General features: G+C 36.4%; 1 protein-coding gene across 1 annotated transcript in view; it reads left to right on the forward strand.

Moving 5' to 3' along the window:
• Window positions 1-377: 377 nt before the first annotated feature.
• The window catches only part of LOC124222690 (peroxidase), a 105,584-nt gene continuing 81,582 nt past the window's right edge, over window positions 378-24,379 (forward strand). The window contains exons 1-2 of the mRNA XM_046633919.2: window positions 378-574; window positions 19,031-19,221. Of these exons, the coding sequence (XP_046489875.1) occupies window positions 19,091-19,221 (131 nt within the window). The 5' untranslated portion in view covers window positions 378-574; window positions 19,031-19,090. The remainder of the gene's footprint in view (window positions 575-19,030; window positions 19,222-24,379) is intronic.

Consider the following 24,379-nt stretch of genomic DNA (forward strand, 5'->3'; position numbering starts at 1 on the left):
ACCAGACAAACCGACAGTCGAGTACATGTGAAAGGACGGATATATTTATATCAATAAGTTTCTCGAGGAATTTGCTGAATAATTCAAGCACAGCTCGCGATTTCGAACACGATGTCAAGCGTGCTGCCCATGTCTTGATCATGAGCTGAACAGTTTGGAAATTGAACACGATTAATCAGTTAATGCATAATAGGGAATGGATTGAATTGAAAAAAAAAATTATGTTACTTGGTCTTAATATACTAGAATTTATGGTTATTCGTCCATTATTTCTCTTCTCTTTTCGACAATATCGATTTTATGACATCATACACTCGTGGAACATGTAAGGTATCCTCGATCGGTCGCAGTAAAAAAGGCTACTCATATTTCTCCTCGCAGCCTTACAATCTTACGCAACGGAACCAGTCTTCTGTCGGACACGCAGTGCAACGCACCCAATCGACTCATAATACGCATTATTATAATTTTCGCCCTACTGACAGTGACAAATATCGACGACAAGAAAGAAAATTGGGTACTTCTCTTCAAATAACGCAAAAGATTACTTCGTGAAATCAAAATAGTGTGTTTTGTGAGTAACTTTATAAATTTTTCTACTCAACATAAGTGAATTATACAGTTTTTATGCATAGAACGAATGTCATTGCTCTTATCGTAAGATGTGAATTAACTATAGACACATTTACCACTGGCTCTTGTGCAAAAGTGGTCAATTAAAATTATTAGAATCAACGTAATTTAAAATTCTATAGCAGTTGAGACAACTGCAGGCTAGTAGACAGGGTATTATTTGAAATAATCCGAAATTTCTTGGGTTTGAACATTTGAGAGATAAATTTGTAAAATTTTATACAAGACACAATACTAGCGGTTTCTTCATTGTGTGATAGTTGAATCATAGCAATAATTTATTCCTGCAAAATAAAAATCAGAATAAATTGCTATTTCTACTATGGTTATGATACTTAAACGATATTAGTTGACGATTTATAATTACTGCCGCATCTATGGACATGAGACGCTTCGTCTTCACGTGAAACGTGATTATACTAGCTGTTTTCAATACGCTTATTTTCAAAAATCTGATGAGCTGGATGAAAATTTAATGTAACTTTACGAGAATTTCTTTTATTATTACACGAGATATTTGATTTTGAGAAGCGATTAAAGCTGGAAATAATTAATGAAGTGAATTTTTGATTTAAGAAAGAATTAACCAAAATGTGTTTACAAAGATTCAACTTTCACCTACAAACTTCTAAAATCGGGACTCAAAAAGATCATTTGTTCAGCATTTATAGATGTTTAAAGATTGATAAATTTCGCATTTTCGCAGTACAATCATTGTTACGTTATTCGTAGCTAGCACTTGAAGATTTTGCTGTATCAATAGAAGTTGATACACCATTAAAATGTACACAATCTCAGTTTTAAAAATCGCACTTACAAGTTCCGATACGGTTATTATAAGCTATGCAATTACAGCTTGAAGTTGTTGGCTCAAAACGTGAAAACAAGATTTCACTAAATTCGCTGCTTATGAAGGATATTATTTTGAACATATAAACTTTCACAATTTTTTGAACCAATTGTATCTTCAAATCTATCCTTTAAACATGATGGTTTCACAGTTTAAACTAATCTATAGCAAATTTTAAGTGGCAAGTGGTGTTCCATAAAAATTATCCTAAGTCACATTATGTTTACATACATTTCCATTACGGATATTGAAAATATATTTTTGGTCCAATCGGTCAGTGCACCACTTACATTAGTTTCGAGTATCTGTTTCGAAAATTACTCTAGCTCTAAGATCAGAGCGTTGATTAATAAATGACAGATACGTGGAGTTTCACGTTACGAGTTTGGATCAAACATCTTTGCTGTAAAATGAAACCTATTCATTCGATTAGCATTGTCGGTAGCAGAAAGAAAAAAAAATGATCAAAGTCACGAATCAAAGAACTTAATTTTTCATTAATTTGCTTCATAAACATTTGCAGCAACAACTTCCTTTGGGAAGACTTTTGAAATACATATTTTCGGTGCACGGAAAAAATGTTTTCAGAACAATTTGATTCCAACCATTTATTTCCGAACTGAAATTCTTTGCTAACTGAAATACAATGTGGATTAGAAAAGGCACATTTATAGAATGACAATGTAAATGATATATTATCACATCCAATATTTACAATTCTAGGAATCAAAAATACTGTCTCAATGTGTCAAACTTCGCAAACATTTTTCAAATATTTGAAACAAGGCACTTCAATAGAAGCAAATACCAATTATTAAAATAAGGTGATGCTTGCTATGTACACTATATGGATGATTCACGCTCAAGTTTAAAGGGTTCGGATTTTCGACTCTCGGCTTCGACTAAATTTTTTTTTTTATTTTTTGCAACATTAAAGTATGTGAAAAAGCAATTATTTGGTTTTGCACTCATTTATTTTGATTGACAAATAATTTAAAATTTCAGAAAATCAGAAGTAGTCGACTTTTTAAATAAAATTGCTGCAACGTTAAGTATTTGATTGCGTCCAAATTTTTTGTACAAAATACTCCGCACTACTGTCCTAAACTGTCAGGAAATATTATACGAAATCGAAAATTCCTAAAATATATTATTTTTGATTCTAATGGTTCGTTTTGAATTTAAAAAAAAAAAAAAAAGACCCAGCGACATCGCCAAAATTTTCATCCCTCAATCAACATGGGGCGAATTTTCATCGACGAAAAATATCTAAATGAATATTGAGCAAATAATTTTGATGTGAAGAAATTATTAAAATCAATCCTCGTTGCCTTACATTCTTCTTTACAAAAAGAAGAAATCAACACGAAACGTAAAGAATCAGGGACGAATGTAAAGGTTGGAGTTAGTTGGAACCTTTTTAGGAGATAAAAAATAAAGCATGTTGTAGGGCGGTACGCCCACAATGAAGGAGGGTCACTTAAGGAGCGAACACATAGGGCAGGATTGAAATTCTGAGTTTCAAAATTTTCAAAAACGTCATAATCCCCTTAATCTAATCCGCGTAAATTTTCTGTACACTGCTCCATCAATGAGTTTCATCATGGGATTTTTTGGTAATCTGGTTTGTTTATCGTTATGACATCTGTCACAATTGGACTATACTTATTCTCAAGTTATTGTGCGCGTGAAAGCATGGTACGGTAAGAAAATTTTTACTAGCAATACACTTCAGTATTTTCCGTACCTAGCGTAAGTTCAAAGGATACCTTTTTATTTTCTCTTATTCTGCAGACAAAAATCACTTCTACATGTGCATATGTGTTTCAAGCATCAATAACCATTGGTTTAGAGAAAACGTCTAAACTTGTGCCAAGACGCTCTATGTCAGGTAATGATGCTTACATAAAACAATAATGATACAATTCAATTCTTTGCTAAAAATATTATTTGCAAAATGCCTGTTAAGTATAGTCAACTTCGAATTTTTTATCGTGTCACTAATTTATTATGATACGTGTTGATTTCTTTATTCTTGCAAAGAAGCTATGTATACTTGATAAGAAGAATTGATTTTTATATTTTTGGTCCGAAAAGGTATGTTTAATGGAAAATTCGGATGAAAACTGTATTGACATGAAATTCTCGTCACTCTATCCAGTTTCGACATCGATTTTATTATTTCCATATAGCCCGTTATGCCGTTACCCATCATTTTTATGTGGCAACAGGTTACATAAAATAGAGCATTGTATATTCCATAAATTTTCCAAACAATAGTTATAAATCGAAGAACATATCAAACCATGAATGTTGTTGACACAATGATTCGCAAAACATATAGCATGCGTTGAGTTATACAAAAATTTCCAATCCATGTGAACTTAATGGAGGCACTCCCTATAGAATGCCAAATTTTAGCCGATATTTGAATTACTTGATTGAACGTGGAAGTTTGTGCTCGTCAATCAGCGTGTGCAGGTCGAGATACGCGTGTATCTGGAACTGACTGAAAAATTGTACATGATAACTTAATCTCGCTCTGATAATAGATGCTGTCTTTGTAAAAGGATGCTTATTACAGAGGATATAATTTTTTATAATTTGATCGCACGTTTTTCAGATATAATTTCATGTAAATTTATCTGATCATATAAGAACGTTTTTCCCGGATAGGTACTGTGGTTAACAATAATACGAATTGACGAGGCCGAAGATCAAGGTTACACATGGCTGTACTTTTGAATTACCACCCTCCAAGTTTTGAAAGAGGCAGGATACTATGTATTATGTGCTCAAATCTGCCTTTCGATCTATTAAGATGGGTTTCCACTGACCGAAAGTCTACGTCATCAAACGTCCGGTTAATTAACACTTTATCTCGAAGGATATATACTAAAGAATATTGAACCGTTGCCGGCCTCAGAATATCCTGGCGAGATATCCTTAATGAAAGTACCTACGTCACCTACGTTACGAAACATCCGGATGGAATTTATACAGATATATCAGATATTGGAAACTATTTTGGTCTTTCTTGCTACACTTTGGCGGAAGTGCTCGGCTGATTACCCTAAAGGGGTGTACTTTCAGTATCTCACCTATGTCATCGAACATCCGTTTTTCTTTTCTTTTTTATTGTAAGGTTGTAAACGTCTACTATAAAAATATTTTGGTCTGCCTAAGTAAAAATGGCGTACATGCGTGGCAGACCAAATGTTCCAGTGATTTCATGCTTTCACAACTAAAGACAAAAATTTTATACACAATTTGAAAAACTTGAATTCAAGTCTCATCCCTTCTTGCTGGCGATCCTTGGAACAAAAAATGTTACGAACCATTCTTGTCAATAAGATGTGGCAAAATGCTACCAATCCGCGATCCGTTCATCTTTCTCCATCAGATTATGGTTGGTGTTTAAAAAATAATTAACTTACACTATTGTGGTGTAAAGGAATGCCAACACCGTTACGTGTTGGTAATGTAATTATAGATGGTAAGGAATGAAGTGAAGCTGAATTAGACGAAGATGAAGATTCAAAATGTTCTGTAGATATTTACAATTCCGATACCAACGAATAAGTAAGGCATATTAGTTTTAAATGATAATTGCACAATACTGTATTTTCTCGTTTCTCCTTGTTTATCACACATTGCATATTTTATAATACTGTTATTTTAATTTTAATACTGTAATGTATATTTTCTCGTACCTATTATTATTTCACGCTAACTTGTTATTATGGTGAACAATAAATTTCACACAACACATGATGTTCTTTTATTACTTGGATTGCATGACAATATTGCATTTATATTACATTTTGATATTGCATGATGAACAGTATTTCAATTGAAATTCTTGATAAGGCAAATAGTCCTGTAAATCTGGTCTGCCACGCATGTATGTGTGCCAGTTTTTACTTAGGCGGACCAAAGAATTTGTATAGTAGACGGCTAGAACCTTACAATAAAAAAGAAAAAAAAAACCGGATGTTCGATGACGCAGGTGCGATACTGAAAATACACCTTTTTAGGGTGGTCAGCCGAGCACTTCCGCCAGGGTGAAGCAAGGCAAATCAAAATAGTTTCAAATACCTGATATTTCTGTTTAAATTTCAGCCGGATGGGTCGTAACATAGGTGAAATACCTGTTTACGCCAGGTAAATTACCTTAATTAAGGATATCCCGGCAGGATATGCTTTGGCCGACCAATGGCTCAATATTCTTTAGTATTATATCCTTCCAAATAAAGTATTATGAAGTATCTAGATGTTTGATGACGTAGACTTTCGGATAATGGGCTCCCACCCTATATTGCACTACTCACATTGTTTCTCCACTGAAAAAACTTGAGGTAGACGCCCAAAGCTAGTATTCGCTGTGCAGGTAGTTATAAACATGTTGGAAGATAACTCTAATAAGTCATTTGCTCAAGTTACCGGTTGCGTCCATGTGGTCAATTATGGCACCCTGCATATAAAGAAAATATTGGCAGACGTGTAGCTTACTGATATTAAAATTCTGTGTCTAATTCTAAATCTTTTTGCGCGAGAAAACAGAATATATGGTAATTTTCAGTAAATTTTTGGTACGTTTAAATATGGTTTTTGGTTTGTTTGAGACGTTTGAAGTGTTCAATAAATTTAAAAAAGTCGCCACTGTTACATCCGGTGCATTACTTGGGCGTGCCTTTTTTCGAAATCACGATATAACTAGGACTCTCAATACGTGAAGTGTTTTTCAAAATTCCCTTTCAACGCTGTAACGAAAGCTACAGCCGTAGATAGCATTAAAATATCGTATTGCCTAAACCGGCGAGTTCCACCCCTCCTGGCAAAAGTCACGTAGAAACCAGCAACGATCCCTAGTATAAGGTTCAACTTTGTTTCTTCTAACTGGTACCAAGAACTGAGACAAGAGACTGCTGAATTAGTATCAGCAGCGCTCAGCCTAAGAACATCTCTCTTTTTGAGACAAAATTATCATCAATAATTAGGATAAACCACTAACTTTGGAACCACCAAATTAAAATAGCTTATCTGTTAAGATGTGTGGATGAATGCGTGAGAATTATCTTAAGATACTTTTTGTCAACATCTTGCACGTGTAAGCGACGAGATTGAGAAACGTCGGAACACCATCGAAGAGCGCGAAGTAACGCTGACCGTGTAGATTTCGGCACCAGGAGGTAGCCCTCGCACTTCATTGGCTAATTACCGTTGTAACTTATTGCAACTGCAGCTCCTTGGACCCTCAGGCCCAAGAAGCCATGTCTTTCGTCTGTCAAGTCGTGAAGTGCGTTGATGTCTACCTGGATTAGCCCTTTCGAGCAAGAGTAGCGTTGGAAAATCTTAGTTGTGACCGGCCTAAAGTCTCGCGCTAATTCGTCAAAACCGAGCATTCAGTTATTCTGTTAGCTGCAAAAGACTCACTATCTTCTACGTTCCAATCTTTACTGTTCTTTACTAAATCTCATTATTTCGCGAATAGCAATTTTCATGATATTCGATTCTCGTAAATCAAGTTCGGCCCTGATTCAAACTGAATCAGGTAATATTAAGTGCTTATAATAATAACGAATAATCGTTAAAATCATTTTCAAAATATATATATGTATATACCGTGAGTGAACCAAATTGACTTTTTCAAACAGTAGCTTTCGATAGTAGAGTATCATTCGAAATTCACAAAGCTAAGTGCCTGACGTATTAAGAATTTTCATCTCTTCAAGCTCAAGTAAAAATATAATGTGTAGGTGAAATGTTTACATCTGAAATTCTTGCTTCTGATGCGAAGCCACGTAAGACAAGCAAGGCCGTCTAATAAATGATATGCGGATGTGCAAATCATTGTTTTACGAGAAGAATATTGTTGAAAGAATGTAAATTCGAAAATTTGGTGATTACGAAAAGTGCCTAACGTTCATCATCGTTCGGATTCATCAACCCTTCCAATCTCGAGTTGAGGCTCTCCCCCAGAATTCTACGGACACCGACCTACACGACCGACGGCTCTCAATCTCGCCGAACTTCGCATCTAAAGATAAGTTAATTCGAGTAGTCTTCTTCAACATCATTCCAAATTTTGCATAACATCTTATTGAACAAAAACAAGTGGCAAGCTTCACTAGTCACTGTCGAACATTCAGTACTGTTTTCTGAGAATATCAATATAGGTTTTCTCATAGAGTTTCATAGCAAAATTCAGCAAGATAGAATTGGCACCTAGCTGCAGATAATAACCTTGGCATTTCAGAGGACACTCTCCTCTCTTCAGCTCGGCCCCCAAACCATATTTTTGCAGGTTCAAATCAGAGCTAAATAACAGATATGATTCTACGGATCGACTGATCCGTAGCGTAGAATTGGATTGGTAACATAAGTTACGTTTAATCTAAACAGAGAGATACCATCTTAATAATAACCGACCAGAAGTAGAAATAATAGTCGTTCAGGATAGATGTTTTTGACGAGCATTATGTTTAGTTATACCGGGACAATCTCTTGAAACTATACATACAATGCGCATGCGCCAAATAATTCAATTTCATTGGTCGCTGAAATCGCCCCGCGGCGATGTTTTCGTCTGCTGGGCAGGGCGCCAACGTACACGAAATGAAACAAAAGCTGTAAATCTCTCGCGCGTAAAGCCGTGGATTGAGGTTATGTTGCTATTTATTTTGAAGTAGCGTGAATTGTCACAGAAGAATAGTATCGTACAGCAATACCGTGGTCGATATCGGAAAATATTCAACCTACGCAATAAATAATTGAACGAAAAAGCAAATATCAAATGATACAGAAATTGGATGTTATTTATTGAAAGAAAAAATCTTAAATTCAATGCGAAATGTCATTAACAAGTGGGAGTCTGGACAAACAGATGGTAGGTAAGTAAAAGCAACGTTTATTGTCTTACGGGCTTGTCATCGGAAGCAAGTATTCAAAAAGGGTAAACACAACATCTACACATTAAAGTCTCCTTATACATCGTGCATGTAGAGAAGAAACTTCTTATTCATTCAATATTACCACCTGAAATCACAAGAGAGTGAGAAAGTCGCTCAGTTGCTTGGAAGTGGCGATGATCTTTGTACGTGTGATAAATTGAACAGGCAGATAACAGTAAACATTAGAGATGTAATTATTTTGACCGTATCACCTGTTGAAAGAAAAAAATTTCATTGTTATTTCTAATGTAAGAAATAATAAAAGTGATCAAATAAAGTGTTACCACCAACCTGCTGCGTTTCTTCCGAGCACTCAAAATTTAAACAGATTTCTCATTTCAATCGAATGAAGCCAATTTTCAAAGAGCATTAGCATCACCTTTCCGAGTCACTACCTCGACTGTTTGAGATTCTAACCTCAAAAATTCGTATGAACTACATCGCCGCCGCGCCGTCAGAAACAGAGTTTGACAGCAGAAACTCGGAGTGGCCAGCCTGCCCGAGCAGCCGATAAATCTCGCGCATGCGCATTGTATGTATAGTTTCAAGAGATTGTCCCGGTATACTATTCATATATCATTAAAATAACCCTACATTTTGAAAGAAGCGTAAACGATCGAATTCAACTAGTTCTACAGCTTCTCTGTATTTGAATATGAATTCGTCCGTCGACGTTATCTATGTTTAAATTCAGACATTTTATGATTATACCATTTTTGGTTTTTCTTTTATATCATTGATTCATTTCATAATTAATTGTTTGAAGAATATACTTTATCTTCTACCAATCAAAATCATATTCAACCATTTATTTTGAACGATAACCTATCCCATTTCATTATAAATCAGCCTCAACCATTTAAACAACTCTCACAGACCTGTATAAGACTAGGCAACAACGTACCCACATTACTGGCTTATCGAGAGGTAAGTCTTTCTCAGTTTTAATTTTTATTCATTGTCGTTACGTGGGAGCATCTTTGATCATTCATAATCATCAAACACCACCGCTCAGCACACGCTCATCCCCATGTAACACCACATTATAGGTTGCTGTCGGAATACTCGAAATGAAAAATAAGATTTTGAAATTTTCGAAAAATGCCAACGATGAGATTGGTTTGAATAATCACTAAAAATTAACACTTGTAGAAAAAAATATGAAAAAATTAAGGAATCCTTTTTTGCTATTGGAGAATCATATAAAAATCCTGAAACAAATCAAAATGCTTCAGGCAAATCATTGGTCGAGTTGACTTGGAATGGCCCATATGTGTGTTTGTTTTCAGTTACTCTGGATTTCCATTATGGACTTTTTTTTTTAGAGAAAAAAAAGTTATTGCAGAATCGTACATGATATTTGAAGGAAATGAAATATTTTATGATCCGATCAAATTTCACTGATTCGAGCGACAAAGGACTGCACACATCTGGATGGTACACTTGGGGACAATGAATCTGAGACAGCTAATTTTTTACACTAGACAGTTATGTTGGCAACGCAAAAAAACTTACAGCGCCATAGTCGGCTGAACGCGAAACAAACTCAATCATAATAAACATTACACAACCTGTGACCGTCGAATCTAACCTTAGAATACGTGTCAATCTAACAAGTCATTACCCTCACGAAAAAAAACCCTCAATTTTTGCGGGTAAGCCTCAAAATTTGGGGCTTCACCCTGAAAGTTGCGGATAAACCCCTAAATTTAGGGGTTCACCCCCAAAAATTAAAGGTAAACCATCATTAATGGAAGGTTTATCTCTAACAGATGGAGATTAACCCTCAACAATTGAAGGTTCATTCCCAAGTGTTGAAGGTGAACCCTAAATGTTGAAGGTGAAGCCTTAACGTTGAAGGTACACCTCCAACGTTGAAGGTAAACCCGTAACGATAAAGGTCAATTCCTAACAATTGAAGATTCAATCCCCAAAACATGAAGGTACACCTTCAACGATGCGGGTAATTCATATCTCCAAAATTTAACTGTTGGTAAATGTGAGGGTGAACTATCAACATTGCGGGGATTGTCCCCTGCAACCCCAAGGGATACACCTAACTCTTCTTGATGGTAAACTCTGAAATTTGGGTGTCAACGCGAAAATATAATATGTAAAATATTGGCGGTGAACCCTTGATTCCATTGCAGGGTAACATAACCCGTGAAATTTCCAAGGTAATTCTTATGATACTCGTTGAAGTTCCATTAAATAACATCTGAAACGATCTATCTATAGATTATTTATAGCAAAACCAATGATTTAATTTGAATTCAACTTTCGAGCAGCTCACTGGAATTAAGCCATCGCATCATATAGTATAAGGAGCACTATTGATATTGTATTTGACGTACCCTGCATGTCATTATGCAACGCTCCAAAAGAATACTACTTAGTTTTTTCAGGGCTGAAATTAGAAATCATAAAATACACTATATATGGGGATTCCTACGTCAACTCGGTGAATCAAAAACATTGATCCTCTTTGATTTTCTCAGTGATTTTTTATATGATAGTTCTTGGAAATTATCTGAAAATTATCGAATCTGAATATTTTATATATTTTCATATAGTGTATATACATTGTATCTGTACGCATAACATAAAATTTTATTAACGATTATTTTTCTACGTGTGGATACATTTTACCCTCCTTCTATATTAAACGCGAATTCGTATAGATATACAAGAATTTAATAATGTTAATATATAATTTTCGTGGCATTCAGTGATAAAAATGAATATCCAAATTCATGTGTAATAAATGTATATGATTGCCTCAAGATATCAAATGAGAAATAACCAGACAACTTCTTGATTAGTCAGTTTCTATTGTATTTACTAATGGTGTGCGATGCACTTTTGTAATACCGTTACATCTATAACCCCAATAAAATGACATAATAAGCTCTTTACTCGAGAATTCTTTCAAAGTGAATCCTCGATTGGGAGGTTCACCCTCAACTTGGAGGTACACCCTTGACTTGGTGGTTAACCCTCACTTAAGAGGTAAGCCCTCAACTTGGGAGTAAACCCTCGACTTGGGAGTAAACCTTCGACTTTGAGGTGAACTCTGAATTAAGGGGTACGAATTTACCCGTTAGAGGTTGAGGGTTATTTTGGGGGTTGTTTTGGGGGTAAAATTGGGGGTTTTTCTGTAAGGGTATCCTCGCGGTATTTTAGTGGATTGAGTGTATTTAATTGGGGATTATCCGTTCAATCGATTTTTGGAAAATCTAACTATTTATTTACACGTTGGATATAAGATATTTGGTTACAAGATTACAAGTTGTATAATTCGTTGTTCATATATTTAAATCGGTATTGTAATGATGTTCATATTATCTGTTAGTTAGTTTGTTGAATTTGTCAGAGTGCGAAATAGTTATTTGTTAGACGGATCAATGAGTAGTTGACTTGATGGTCAATCAGGTTGAGATATTTGGTCAAGACTTGAGATTGTTAGGTGTTGTCCTTTTGGTTGACTATCGAAGAAGGAATTTGGAGGATTTACAGATATGTGGAGGGTGTAGGAGCTTGTTGATTCGTTTATTTATCACATTGGTCGATTATTGTAACTGGTGGGAATTTGGAATTGGTCAAGAACTTATACCGGAAGTATTTGTGATAGGAGTGAAAATCTTTTATGTAGGATGGAAGTGGCAGCATTCAGGTATGTCTTAAACTTAAACAATACGCGACTCTTTTGCATCTTTGCGTACGTGAAGTCCAGACAGGGTCCGCCTCTGGCAGCCAAGTTCTGTAAACGGGTAAAACCCGAGAATAATTAAGAAGTAAAAAACCCACGCTGGAAGTCTTGTACGACTGGCTCTTTACTTATTTAGTCATTGTTCGATATTTCTTTATTGTTTAGGGTCGTAGTTCCTTCAGCGCAGCATTACCTTGCCAGGTGTGGGACTTTTGCCTTTTCTAGATGGCTTGACCTGACTTGTGATTTATCTTCCACGGAAGTACCAACCGTAAAACAATATATAGATTAAGAAAAGACTATTTGTATTAAACAAATTGTGTTGATGCATAACAAGTAGGATGGATTATGCCTGATACTTACAGCTAAGAGCGTTCTGAAATGACAATAACACCTATTGATTTATGCGTGGAATAGGCTATCTTGTACACAGGATAAGGTTCTCGGCTAGTGGCTGGTGTATTGATCTAAAGGAACAAGATACCAATGATGTTAGAGATTTGAATTTCAGTGGTGTTTCAATGAGTAGTATTTTGAAGATGAGGTACTATGGCTATGTAGTTCATAGGAGAACTACCATAATTCCCTCTGCTTTGTCTAGTTGTATTTTTCTTAATGTTTTGAATATCATTGAAAAAGTTGGTAGTGCATAAAAACATCAGTCCTGACACGGGATAGTAAATGGATCCATTATTTAAGCATCTGGGTCTTCATGCCCTGAGTAGAAGAGTTTTGTTTTTGTATTGTTTCCTAATGTAAACAAGTCGATTGATGCAGCGACGAAGTTATTAGTGATTGCTTTCTAAGCCCAGCCTGGTAGTTTCCTTTCGGTGTCTATTTTTAAACGTCGGCATTTTCTGTCTATGTCTACGGTTTCACCTGAAGGTAATGAAGCGTAAACCCATATTTATTTTGATTCGCACTATTGCCATAATTTACGGACTAGGTCATTTATTTGTGGGTATTGGACTTCCTCCACTTTGTTAATATAGGCAATTGCTGTCGTGTTGTCGATTCTAATTGTAAGTGATAGTTCGCAATCATTCACTTCTGATGCGAAGCATTTTAACTCAGACAATGCTGCTAGCAGTTCTAGTTTGTTTATGTGGAGATTTTTCCTGGATTCTTTCAAAAATCCTCCCGTATTTTTTCCTTGTCAATGAGCATTCAACCTGATGTGGAAGCATCAGTATAAATTGCTAGAGTGAAGGTATTTCTTCGAATTGCGTGGCGGATAACACCAATGTAATTTGGGTTTTATGTGGTTTGGTATTATCACTTTTTAGTTTATGTTTTGATTGTTTGATGCCTGCACTTTTACTTTTCCTCTCTTCATCAATTTGCAATATTCGGCTCTATTTCTGCGTACGCTAATTCACCTATACCAGAATTCATCTATGAGGTATAATAGTTTAGGCTTCTTCTATCTCGATAATTTGATTTTTATTGACTCTGAATCTCCAATAAATCCCAAATACTGACAATTAGAGCTCAGGAAAAATTGACTCTTTTTGTAGTTACTGATCATTTCTAGGGAAGAAAGCATCTTTATTGTTCGAAGTATGTTTTCCGAGCATTTTTCAGAAGTATTTTTCATCCATAGGATATCATCAAGGTAAATCGATGAAGTCCACCTTTTTTTTTCTCAATTTGGTCACGATTGGTTTTATGATTTATGTGAATATATGTAGGGTCCATGATAGGCCGAAAGGAAGACATGTAAACTTGTATAGCCTTCCTTAGAACAACCGAAGCCATTTACAGCTTCGTTCTGCTACGGGTATGAGAAAGTACGCATCTTTGACGTCAATATGATTCTGAACGCCATTGAAATATCCTCTGGCCAGCCTACGTATGTCAATTATGATGATGGTGCATATAATATGGATGATCATTAGGAGTGTGCGGGTACCCGAAATTTCGAGTACTCGAACTCGGGTTTGGGTCGCGTTTGCATCGGGTCAGGTTTTTTGGCAATCCCGAAATCTTTGAGTAATCCGAAGTCTTCGGGTAATCCACTAATGGTCGGGAATCCCGAAATCTTTGGGAAAAACAAAATCTCCGAGAGACTCATGGCAAAATTTTCGAAAATTCTGCAACTTTCGGCAAACCCGACAGTTTTTCGACAGACTCGAGATTTTTGGGTACCCGAAATTTTTGGGTACCCAACCCGACCCGACCCAAAGAATTTCAGTATCCGTACACCCCTAATGATCATAAATAGATTACGTAATACTAGCTTACATAAGTACTCCAACACTTCCAAGTGATTGCTAGAACGTATTTCCTAGTTCAGTTCAGGATGTTTTCTCGATCCAACGATTTCTGCGACAGCAAAATTATGAGACACTCCATTTACAAACGTTTATGCCTGATATGCTGTAAAAACACTATATTTTACGGCATTTTACGTCTTTTACAAACGAATTTGATGTAGTACGCCTGCCATTTGACAGACCGCCATCTTTCTAATACCCGGTCTTACGGATAGTAAAGGCCCAAAAGCATTATCATTCTTGGAAGTTGGAGAACGTCATTTTTGGTCAACGCCAATAGTTTTCCTACACAACCATAGGCCACAAATTAGTACATTATGTAACAAGGAAGTGAAGTCGACGATTATTCCCGCGGCTCGGTTTACTGTCCGGAGAGTGGGATGAAACCCCGAAATCGTAGCTATAAATCGAAAAAGTGAAAATTGAATTCGGGGAATTTTGATCAGTGGGCTGTGTACAGAAATGATTGGTGCATTTAAAGCTGGAAGGGTAAGGTGGTCCATTTTATACGTAGCTCACTCCCTTAGTTCAGTCAGCCTTCGTACAAAGCGCACGTGCTGTGCGAGAATACTGAGCAAAAACACCAATCCTCGAAATTCCATATCTCAATAGTGAATCCGATTTTGATTCTTCAAAATAGATTCTACTCCTGGAGGTATGTAAAAAATATTTATGTATTAGTTAAATTGAAAAGTCATGTTTATCTGCCTAAAATACGGTCGTGTGCGGTACCCTAGCGATAACGATATGATTTACGAGACTTCGACTTTCAAATGGACAAAAAGTATATTATCGTCCACTATCGGCCAGCTATCCAAGTTGAGGTCTTTAGGTGAGTCTATCAGCTATCGGAAACACCCCCAAAGTGCCAGCGGTATCCTGCGGGAAAATGTGGTTCTGGCTGTATGAACATAGCTTGAGCGAGGACGAAGCGCGCTACCCCGCACGGGCAGATGTTTAGTACGTACAATAGGAAACTAATACTGGCCTTAGCGTACATAGGGTGTCCGTAACAAAGTAGTGCAGTTATTCTGGATTCATATTGTTTTTGATAAATGTTACTCATGATTTGATAAAATTGAAATTTATTTTTGTTCATTTACAATATCTTAAATATTTATGTACTAATTTTATGTATTTTAAGGAAAAATTCAATTTATTACATGAGTTGATGGTACTTTATCCAACATAGTTTACGTTCAATATTTCAAGTTTTCATATGCAAATCAGTTTTATATTACCCGTGGCTTGATTACAGAATCGGGTATCGACGACGTTTTACTGTATACACGGAAGGCGGTTTTCGTTATGGTGAAAGGGCGTCTAAAGTACACACTTGTCGCTCTACTCGAACACCTCTCAGCGAAAATTTCCAAGAAGAGTGGACATTTGGTGCCTATACTGGGCGATATGAAGCAGTCCTGGTTTAATCACTTATCAAGTATTCTTTTCTAACGCTAATCGGGATGGGATAAGTGAGTGAGAGGGTGAATGCATAAAAACCACAAGTTTCAAGTACGTAAATAAATAAATAAAACGCCGCAACTTCCGACGGTCACGTGGAAGCAGGGTAACGGGGAGCGTCCGAGATGGCCCGTAACCCTGCAAACAGCGGTCCCGACATCTTGGGAATCCAACGCTGAAATGCTCGGGCTACAGATCTATCGTTGCGTCGACGCTCGCCCCGGGAACGGGTACCTCCAATCACCAGAGGATGGCCCGCATTCCCATAAATCAAATCTAGACACGCGCGAACCTTGAAACTACGCGGAACGGAAGAAAATCGACGCATATGAACGAACGCGGAAAATGATGATGTACTCGCAACGCACGGGCAGAAGGAAAAGCTTCACAACACGTCCTACCTATTCCAGCACTCGATCCTAACTAACTCACGCTATACCCCCACTAACGAAGCAGACGTCCGCCAAGAGCATGGCGCGCGCCTCCGGCAGACCCCGCTTCCGCACAGAAACCGCTGCCACGCGGCTGAGAACCCTCAACGTCGCAGGGCCCGAGCGGGACCGCGAGATTCGAGCGCGAACAGTCCTTTTCAACGTTGTTTCACACAATGAGAGGATAGTGGTAAACAGTCAATAGGCATGAAAATGATTTTCACGTGAAATATGCGATATGGCTCAATGTGCACGTGTCCTTTTCCGTACCTGCTCCTTCTCAGGAGACACCTGCACTGACCGCGACCGCTCCAGATGGTCGCCCTTTTGTGGAGTTGGAATCATTAAGTGAAAGATCGAAACGGAGGAAAACCGACGAAGTCCGTGCAACGTTGACTACGAGTGGGTTAGCGTATGCCGTTCAAAAGAGCCTTCGATCTGCAGGACAACTGGATGCTGCGGAAGTCGTGAAAAATGCAACGCTGACAAGTCCAACAAGAGCTTTGAAGTACCGAAAAACTTTGGAAATAAAACCCGAAGTTACATTATCTGCAGATGCTGTATTTTCTTATTTGGTGAACCGTAAATTGTCGAAGAGTGACTACCAAGCACCGAGATCGCTGAGTATTGGACAGCATTGCCGTATGGTTTCTCCTTAGTCCAAAGTAGCAGAAGCAAAAAAACTGTGTTATCCACCCCGTATGGCTATTACTATTACAGAAAGCAAAGCAGAAGTTCAGTTATAGGCTTTACTGGACCATACAGTTTAGCGTATTATATTACTTCGACGCGAAGTTATTTCCAGTATTGCTGACGAAAATGTTAAAAAGATGTCCCTTATCTGCAAGTGGGGTTGCGATGGAAGCTCTGGACAAAGTGAATATAAGCAGAAGTTTCAAGATGACAGCATTTCGGATTCAAGTGTGCTCTGCACTCCAGTTGTATCATTACAACTCGTATCTGTCGATTGTAAATCGAATGCCAAAATTGTGATTTGAAAGAACGTTGGGCCTTCGTCTTCTCGATTCTGTAGACCACTAAGATTATAATTTCTGCACAAAAACACGGAACCAAACCAGATGAAGGTACTTGTTCCTTGCGGAACTATTCCAAATCATATTGAAATCTCAGTCGAATTTAAAATGATATTAACAATGATCAATGGGAAAGTTTGCAACGCATTGACATCAACGAGTTCTGCTCAACGTTATTACTTATGTGGAGCTACATTCAAAGATTGTTATAACATCGATGCTCTTCATCAAAGAAAAGTCAGAAATTGAAAATCAAAAAATGGCAAGCATGTACTAAGGAAGAAAAGCGGATTGTACAAGAGAGCAAGAGGGTTGTTCGAAAAGTTTTTCGTACGAAATTATGACTAATCGTGGATTTTCCGGAGCCTGGATTCGGCAGCATTAATGATGAGAACGCGGCTCGGCGCTTTTTCGAAAATTCAAGTCGATCTGCTATGATAATGGAAGTCAACGAAAAATTAATCACACACTGTTACGCAATACTGAAAGGTATTTCGAATGATCATAAGATTAATCCTTAAAAATTTCAAGAATATCCGGTAGAAACTGCATGCCTAATTGTCAAACCTCACCCGTAGTATTATATGCCTACCTCAGCGCACAAACTCTCATCCATGGTCCGCAAACAATAGTTCATGCATTGTTACCAATCAGCCAACTATCGGAAGATGCTCAAGAAGCTCGGAGCAAGGACATCAAAAGTATGTGAAGAAACTTGTCACGAAAGTGTTCGAGATACAAACCAATGGAAGATGTTTGGAATCGGCTCATGGTAACATCTAATCTGTAGATTTCCAATATCCGTAAGGTGCCTCAGAATAAATTGCGTAATTTATCTACAGAAGCTGTGGAATTGTTACTCCCACCTTCAATAAAAAGTCCATCTACAGTAGAAACTGATTCTGAATTCGACGACGAGGAATCTGACAAAAAAATTGTTTCCTAACAATATTTTTTTTTTATTATACGTATTAATTTCTCTGAAGTATTTCCAAATAAATTATTGGCCATTTTCTGAACAAATAAAATTCTGGTGAATGTTGACCTCATGTGTGCAATCAATATCCTCGAGAACCCTTCTATATCCATTACCTAAGGAATCTGACATCATTCCACCACATATGTCCATCATTTTTGACTCGTCATTTTGTTTTTGAAATGTTTGACTTTGGATTAATAATAAGCGACCCCAAATACCCCCAAGTACAGACTTTCACCCGAATTGAATGCGTTCCCGATTTATGGCAGCGATTTCGGGGTTTTATTCGACTGTGACGTCTGAGTGAGACGAGAAAATGATCATATTTCCTGCAAACGCGGGAGAAAAGTGCTCATTTTTCTATCACAGATGTGTGAAAGCAGTGAAAAGGAAGTAATATACCACTTTCTCAGCGCTTTTCAGGTCAAAAAGTGAGCATTATTTTTGAGTCGGGAATAAAACTAATATCAGAACTCGATCGAACAAGACTACTTCTAATACGATCATAACAATGTGATACCCAATCATTGTTACAATTATTTTGTCTTGGCGATTGTTTACAAATCTCCAAAAATTACTGGCAAAGGCATGCTGAGGATTTGGAGCGCTAATGTGATAATTTTCTCTAAATTTCGAATTAAAATTGTGCACAGGAATTTGGAATTGATGTGGAGTAATATAATACCAATATTTTGTTGCAGCCTTGTTATTGTTTCTGAGCTGATGAAACAGAAGAGTATTGAAATTAACTAAAACTTGAAATGGTCATTACGGAAAGGACGCCGTTAACTCGGCCCACAGACTCGCCTAACTATACTGAATTCTCCAATATACTGCGAACAAGAACTTCTAGAGTTCGGAATTTCCAGTGCTGTGTCTGTGCCATGTTACTGTGAGTGTATAACAATCAATCTGTTGTTTTGTCAATGGTTCACTTAATTCAGCTGTTTGCTTATAAATGTATGTCGTGGAATTATCCATGTAATAGGCCTTGGATAAAGTTAGATGAAATGCACCCACAAATGTATTTTAAATATAAAGTAGTAACTATTTCATAATTCTGTATTTTCATTCCGAGAATGGCAATGGTTTTCTCGATTGTATTTAAAATATATGGTAAACTAAGAGTATCCTTTGTCACATATCGTGTGTTTGGCAACGTAAGGTTGTAACCATTAGAAATATCGTTTTATAGGCTCCAAAGTAGGTATCTATGATTGAGTAGTCGGACTGAAATTATCAAAAAACGTGTGATTCAATTTAAATTGAGATTTCGGAGACAAAAAGTCAAGATAATAAAGGTATTTTCGGTATGTTCCAATGGTAATTCTTTAATCGTTTTACTCTGAGAATATGCGATTCTCACGGAAAATTCCCAAGTTTCTTGATGGAATTGCATACATAATTATGTTAGTAGCTGAACGTCGAAGAAAAAGTTTTTGTATGGATAATGTGTGTATTTGGTTGTTTCTAAAGATCTATCTGAAATTCATCCACAATTTAAAAATAGCAGAGTTTTCTACAAAAGGGACATGACATATTTTTGTTTTTGATATCAGACAGTGCTAAAAATTCAAATATGGAATTTCAACGGAACAATCAATCATATTTCAAATCGCATATGAGGTTGTAACGGTTTTCTCTTTCGTTGCGTATGTTGCCGAACCTCTTTAATGAGCATCAATTTGAAATTTCATTTTTTTTTCATCGTTTCATTTCGGGAATTGCTAGTCACGTGAAGGAAAACTAAAGATACAAACTTTGGAAAATTGAACCAATTCTCTAATAAAAGATATTTCAGTATTCTTACAACTCATCTCAGTCACGATTTAAAAGTATGAACACGAAAATCGGAAAACGAGAAATGCCGTTTCGTGTATGTGAAGCAGGTGTAAAACTGCTATTTTCACGCGCATGTGTGATCGGCCGAACATATAACTTTGTACCAGTTTTACCGTTTAATCGAACGCTAAGTTGTATATCCGCCAACTCGTAAAGTGCACATGAAAACTGCAATCACTTGCGTCCGCTTCACAAGAACAATGGGCGAATTTCCGAAACGAGAAGAAATAGAATATCATGTGTAAGACGGGAAAAATGTGATTTCACTTGTGTGATTACCAGCCTTAGCAAACCAACACTAGTAGCCGCTTCTTTCACTATTATTGTTAGTTAGTAATGTACTATGTTATAACACTAGCTTGGAAAGTATCATTTTCAAAGTCAGTTGAGCGCGCGTAACGTATCCCATTACCAAACAGTGCAGAAAAACATCGTTAAGGTATCTGTGTGAAGAAAAAACTTTTTTTTCTACAAAAGTCTTCTTTGATGAAAACGCACATCCAAGGATTTTGATTTAGACACCGTATTATTGATCGTAAAGGTGCTTGTCCACGTGAAAATAAGTCTTGAGAGTTGCTTTCGAGAGCAGTACTCCCCACTGGATATGCTTCTGACAAGGAAACTGCTTGAGCTGTCCCCATCCAACTTCGTACATTTTATAAATAATTGTTTCTTGTTGTTGTTATTGCCTATATTGAGATTAGTCTGGGAGGTCAAAAACAAATGTAAATAAGGGGATGGGTAAGAATTTGAGTCGTTGGTCAATTAAAAAAAATAAATGAAATAAATGGACAGGCTTACAAAAAAAATGACGAGAACGATAATAAATACGACTTCGACTATCAATTGAATAAATTAAATATACATAAAATATAAATAACATATAAATAAAATGTAAATGAAATATAACTGAAATATAAATGAAATGTAAATAAAATATAAATAACATATAAAAACTCTTTAAATCCTGTCCATCGTCAAAAAATTAAAATTACACATTCATTTAAACATTCACAAATAAATTAAAACAAAATACGCCCAAATTAACACATACTGGGATATAAAATTGTCTATGATGATAATGAAAAAAGTTGATAAGTCATAAATAAATTAAAAATCACTCATCTCTTTGCTTTATACTTGGCAGCAGCTCCGTCGTGTAATTGTCCAGGTGATTTTGAGAGTCTTTCGATGAAATTTGGAATCCACGGTCTTCTTAAGTTTTCTTTGCGGCGATTCCGTAATGCGAAAAAGTTTGTAAAAATTGATGATGCCTTGGATCTCGTGACTTCGTTTTGTTTTTTATTCTTGACTCACACGTTAGGATGCGTACGGATATTACTGGCGATTTCGATGTGTTAATTTAATTTGAATTGGTGTTAACAATGATTAAACAATCACTACGGGAAATTATAAACCGGTTGGTTGGGCGTCTTCCCGTAGATTCGTTCAAATTCTGAGCCGTTTTTCCCGCCTGACGCCTAAAGTGAGATGGCTGTGCTTAGCAAAATTTCGCGGGCACTTTTGAACTCATAATATCGTCACAATTTAAGAATATGTTATCTTCATCAAAAACCTAAGCAGCATGTGTTTTTTTGTCGATGGAGAAACGGTTTAAAGGGGTGAAATCAACCCCCAAGGTTCGGCATTCTCAGTAGTTGTTTCATAGTTTTACATACCTACTTCCAGTTGAGATATTTGGATGAAACCAATTGGAGAATAATTCCTATGACGAATAATGAAAAATGCATTTTGGCCGGTTACGACGGGATTGAATAGTCGAAAATTATAGGGCTTGAAAGTTAAAAAAATCTTATAACTGAAAAACTGTTGTTCGTATTTTAATGAAATTAATTGAATTAGAAACAGTAGAAAAAAGTAGGGGATATGGTTTTTGCATTTCTCGAAATAACGTCACTTAGGGGGTGAACTACCCTTACACGCGTACAGCCGAATTCCCATTAAAATCGCACTATTTTGCTTCAATTCGTCCTATTTAGCATTACAAAGCTCTTTCTAAGCAACAATTTAGGAGCTTCTTCGGTGCAATAAATTTCGGTTGCATTTATAACAAATACCAATCCCATAAATTACTGAACGGTTTCGGACAGAGTTTCTTTTACAATCGTGAAATCTTCCGGAGCCCGGTATTTTAGTAGTTTGTGAGGTTACTGGAATCGATTCCGAGCTTACAATTTTTGAATCAACATGGCTACTGTTGTAAATATTAAGGACTTTAGTTTTTATTTTATTCCCAAATATCGAAAGAAATCGGAAAGTTAACGTGGAATGGATTGTATACCATTGAAGAAATGAAAGTTATGTTGTGACGGCAGAAGCACCAAAACAATTAGATTTTATTTCAGCGAAGTTATAATTTTATGTGCCTATTGCGACGTATCATGCCAGGCATAAGTTAAAAATAAATTAGTTTTTCTGGTAGACTGGTGCGTAAAAAACATTGGAGGTAAAAAAATCAAAATAGCTTGTCCCCACCGCTCTCGTAGCTGTTTAAACTTGGACCTGAATTTCGGGCGGCCAGTTCAATAACTGCAGTCATTGTGTGCTATCAGCTTTCAGTTCAAATTCTCAAAGCGGCAGTGATGTGTTTTCATGAGTTGTTTGTGGTTTATATGTAATTGAGAATTTAAAAGTGCATCATTGCTTTTCCATAACAAAGACGAAGATCAATCCTTTTAACGTTATGCAGTTACTTGTGACAATATTTCAAGCGATGAATATTGTTCAAACGCCCATAAGTAATGAGGAAATAGAGTTGAAAAATCATTTTGAAACGATATTGTTAAATGCAATAAAAAAATACACAATACACTGGCGTTGAGATAGAGCAAGAAAGTTGCCTGTACTTTGCAGAACCGTATAAAAATTTAGAAATGGAAATAGCAGAGGATGAAGAATGGGCACTTGCAATTTATGAACCAAAATCGCCTCCAAATGCATGCACTAGCAATGACGAAAACTTGTGATATGAATACAAGTCAAGAGCAGTTGACTGGAGGTCTGGCGAACAAAATTTGAACATTGAAAGTGTCCGCCAGAAGTTCAAAAAAGTAAAATCTATTCGCCAATTAAGTCGCCGGGCGCATTATTCAAATAGGGGCGGAACATACAAGGAAAAAATAGCTAGAATTTGTGACGAGACATGGCGGAACTTCAAATCCGCTGTTGATGCTGTGATGATTTGATTTGATAATTTCCATATATTATTATATATTATTACATATATTACCTATATTATTATATATTATATATTGAATGAATTATTGATTTGTGTGATATTAATAGTAAATCGTTAATTTTATTATAAATCATAAATACATGAGAATTAAAAAAAAAGATATTCGTTCTCTTATCAAATAATTGAATTAGAGGTGTATAATTGTATAAATAAAATTATAAATATAAATCGTTAAAAATCATTCATTCATCCATCCATTCGTTCGCAAGATTTAAAATACGCCTTTTATGCATAAAATGTTCACTATAAAATATTTTGTTTCTCTTTTTATCCAATTGCATCTAATTATAAAACTATTCTGCTTCTTCAACTCACCGTTTATTTGTTATTCCTTATGTTTTACGTAGCTTTAGTTCTGGTTATCAGTCGAAGTCGGTTTGGCAGTTTTCGCTTTCGTAGACGGCTTTTTCACTTTACGGTATTTACAAGAAGAAAATGAGAAAGCAAAACGAGGACTACGAGGTATTCTGTTGTTCGTTCGGCGTCTTTTCGTAGAATCTCCTTTTGTTCCAGTGAATTTCGTTTCCCACATCATTGTTGCCTTAAACGCCACGTCCGGCTTGTCACGGTACGATATGACTCTCACAATGCTGGATTACCCAGTGCATGATCATGATTTAACAAGGTGGGCACTACAAGCCCGAAAAGAAATAGTCCATGAAAACTTTCGATCTAAAGCATCTGAACCTCGGGTGAATTCAATCAAAATTGCCCATCGTATTGTATCGTACAAAATTAATCAATTCATTACCAAAAAAATCGATTGAAAATGCCGAAAGTTTGAGAGAACAAGCTGAAAAATTTGTACAAGGTGTGAAGCAAAATATAAAAATGTACGGTTTATCGAATAGTCAGATCAAAGTGGTTTCGAATTGGAGATGCATTCTGGAAGAACTATAGCAGTCGAAGGAGAAAAGAAGGTGGAATGTGTAGTGCAGTCAGTTGCTTT

Source organism: Neodiprion pinetum, chromosome 7, assembly GCF_021155775.2.
Source record: "Neodiprion pinetum isolate iyNeoPine1 chromosome 7, iyNeoPine1.2, whole genome shotgun sequence".
In the NCBI taxonomy this organism is placed as follows: domain Eukaryota; kingdom Metazoa; phylum Arthropoda; class Insecta; order Hymenoptera; family Diprionidae; genus Neodiprion; species Neodiprion pinetum.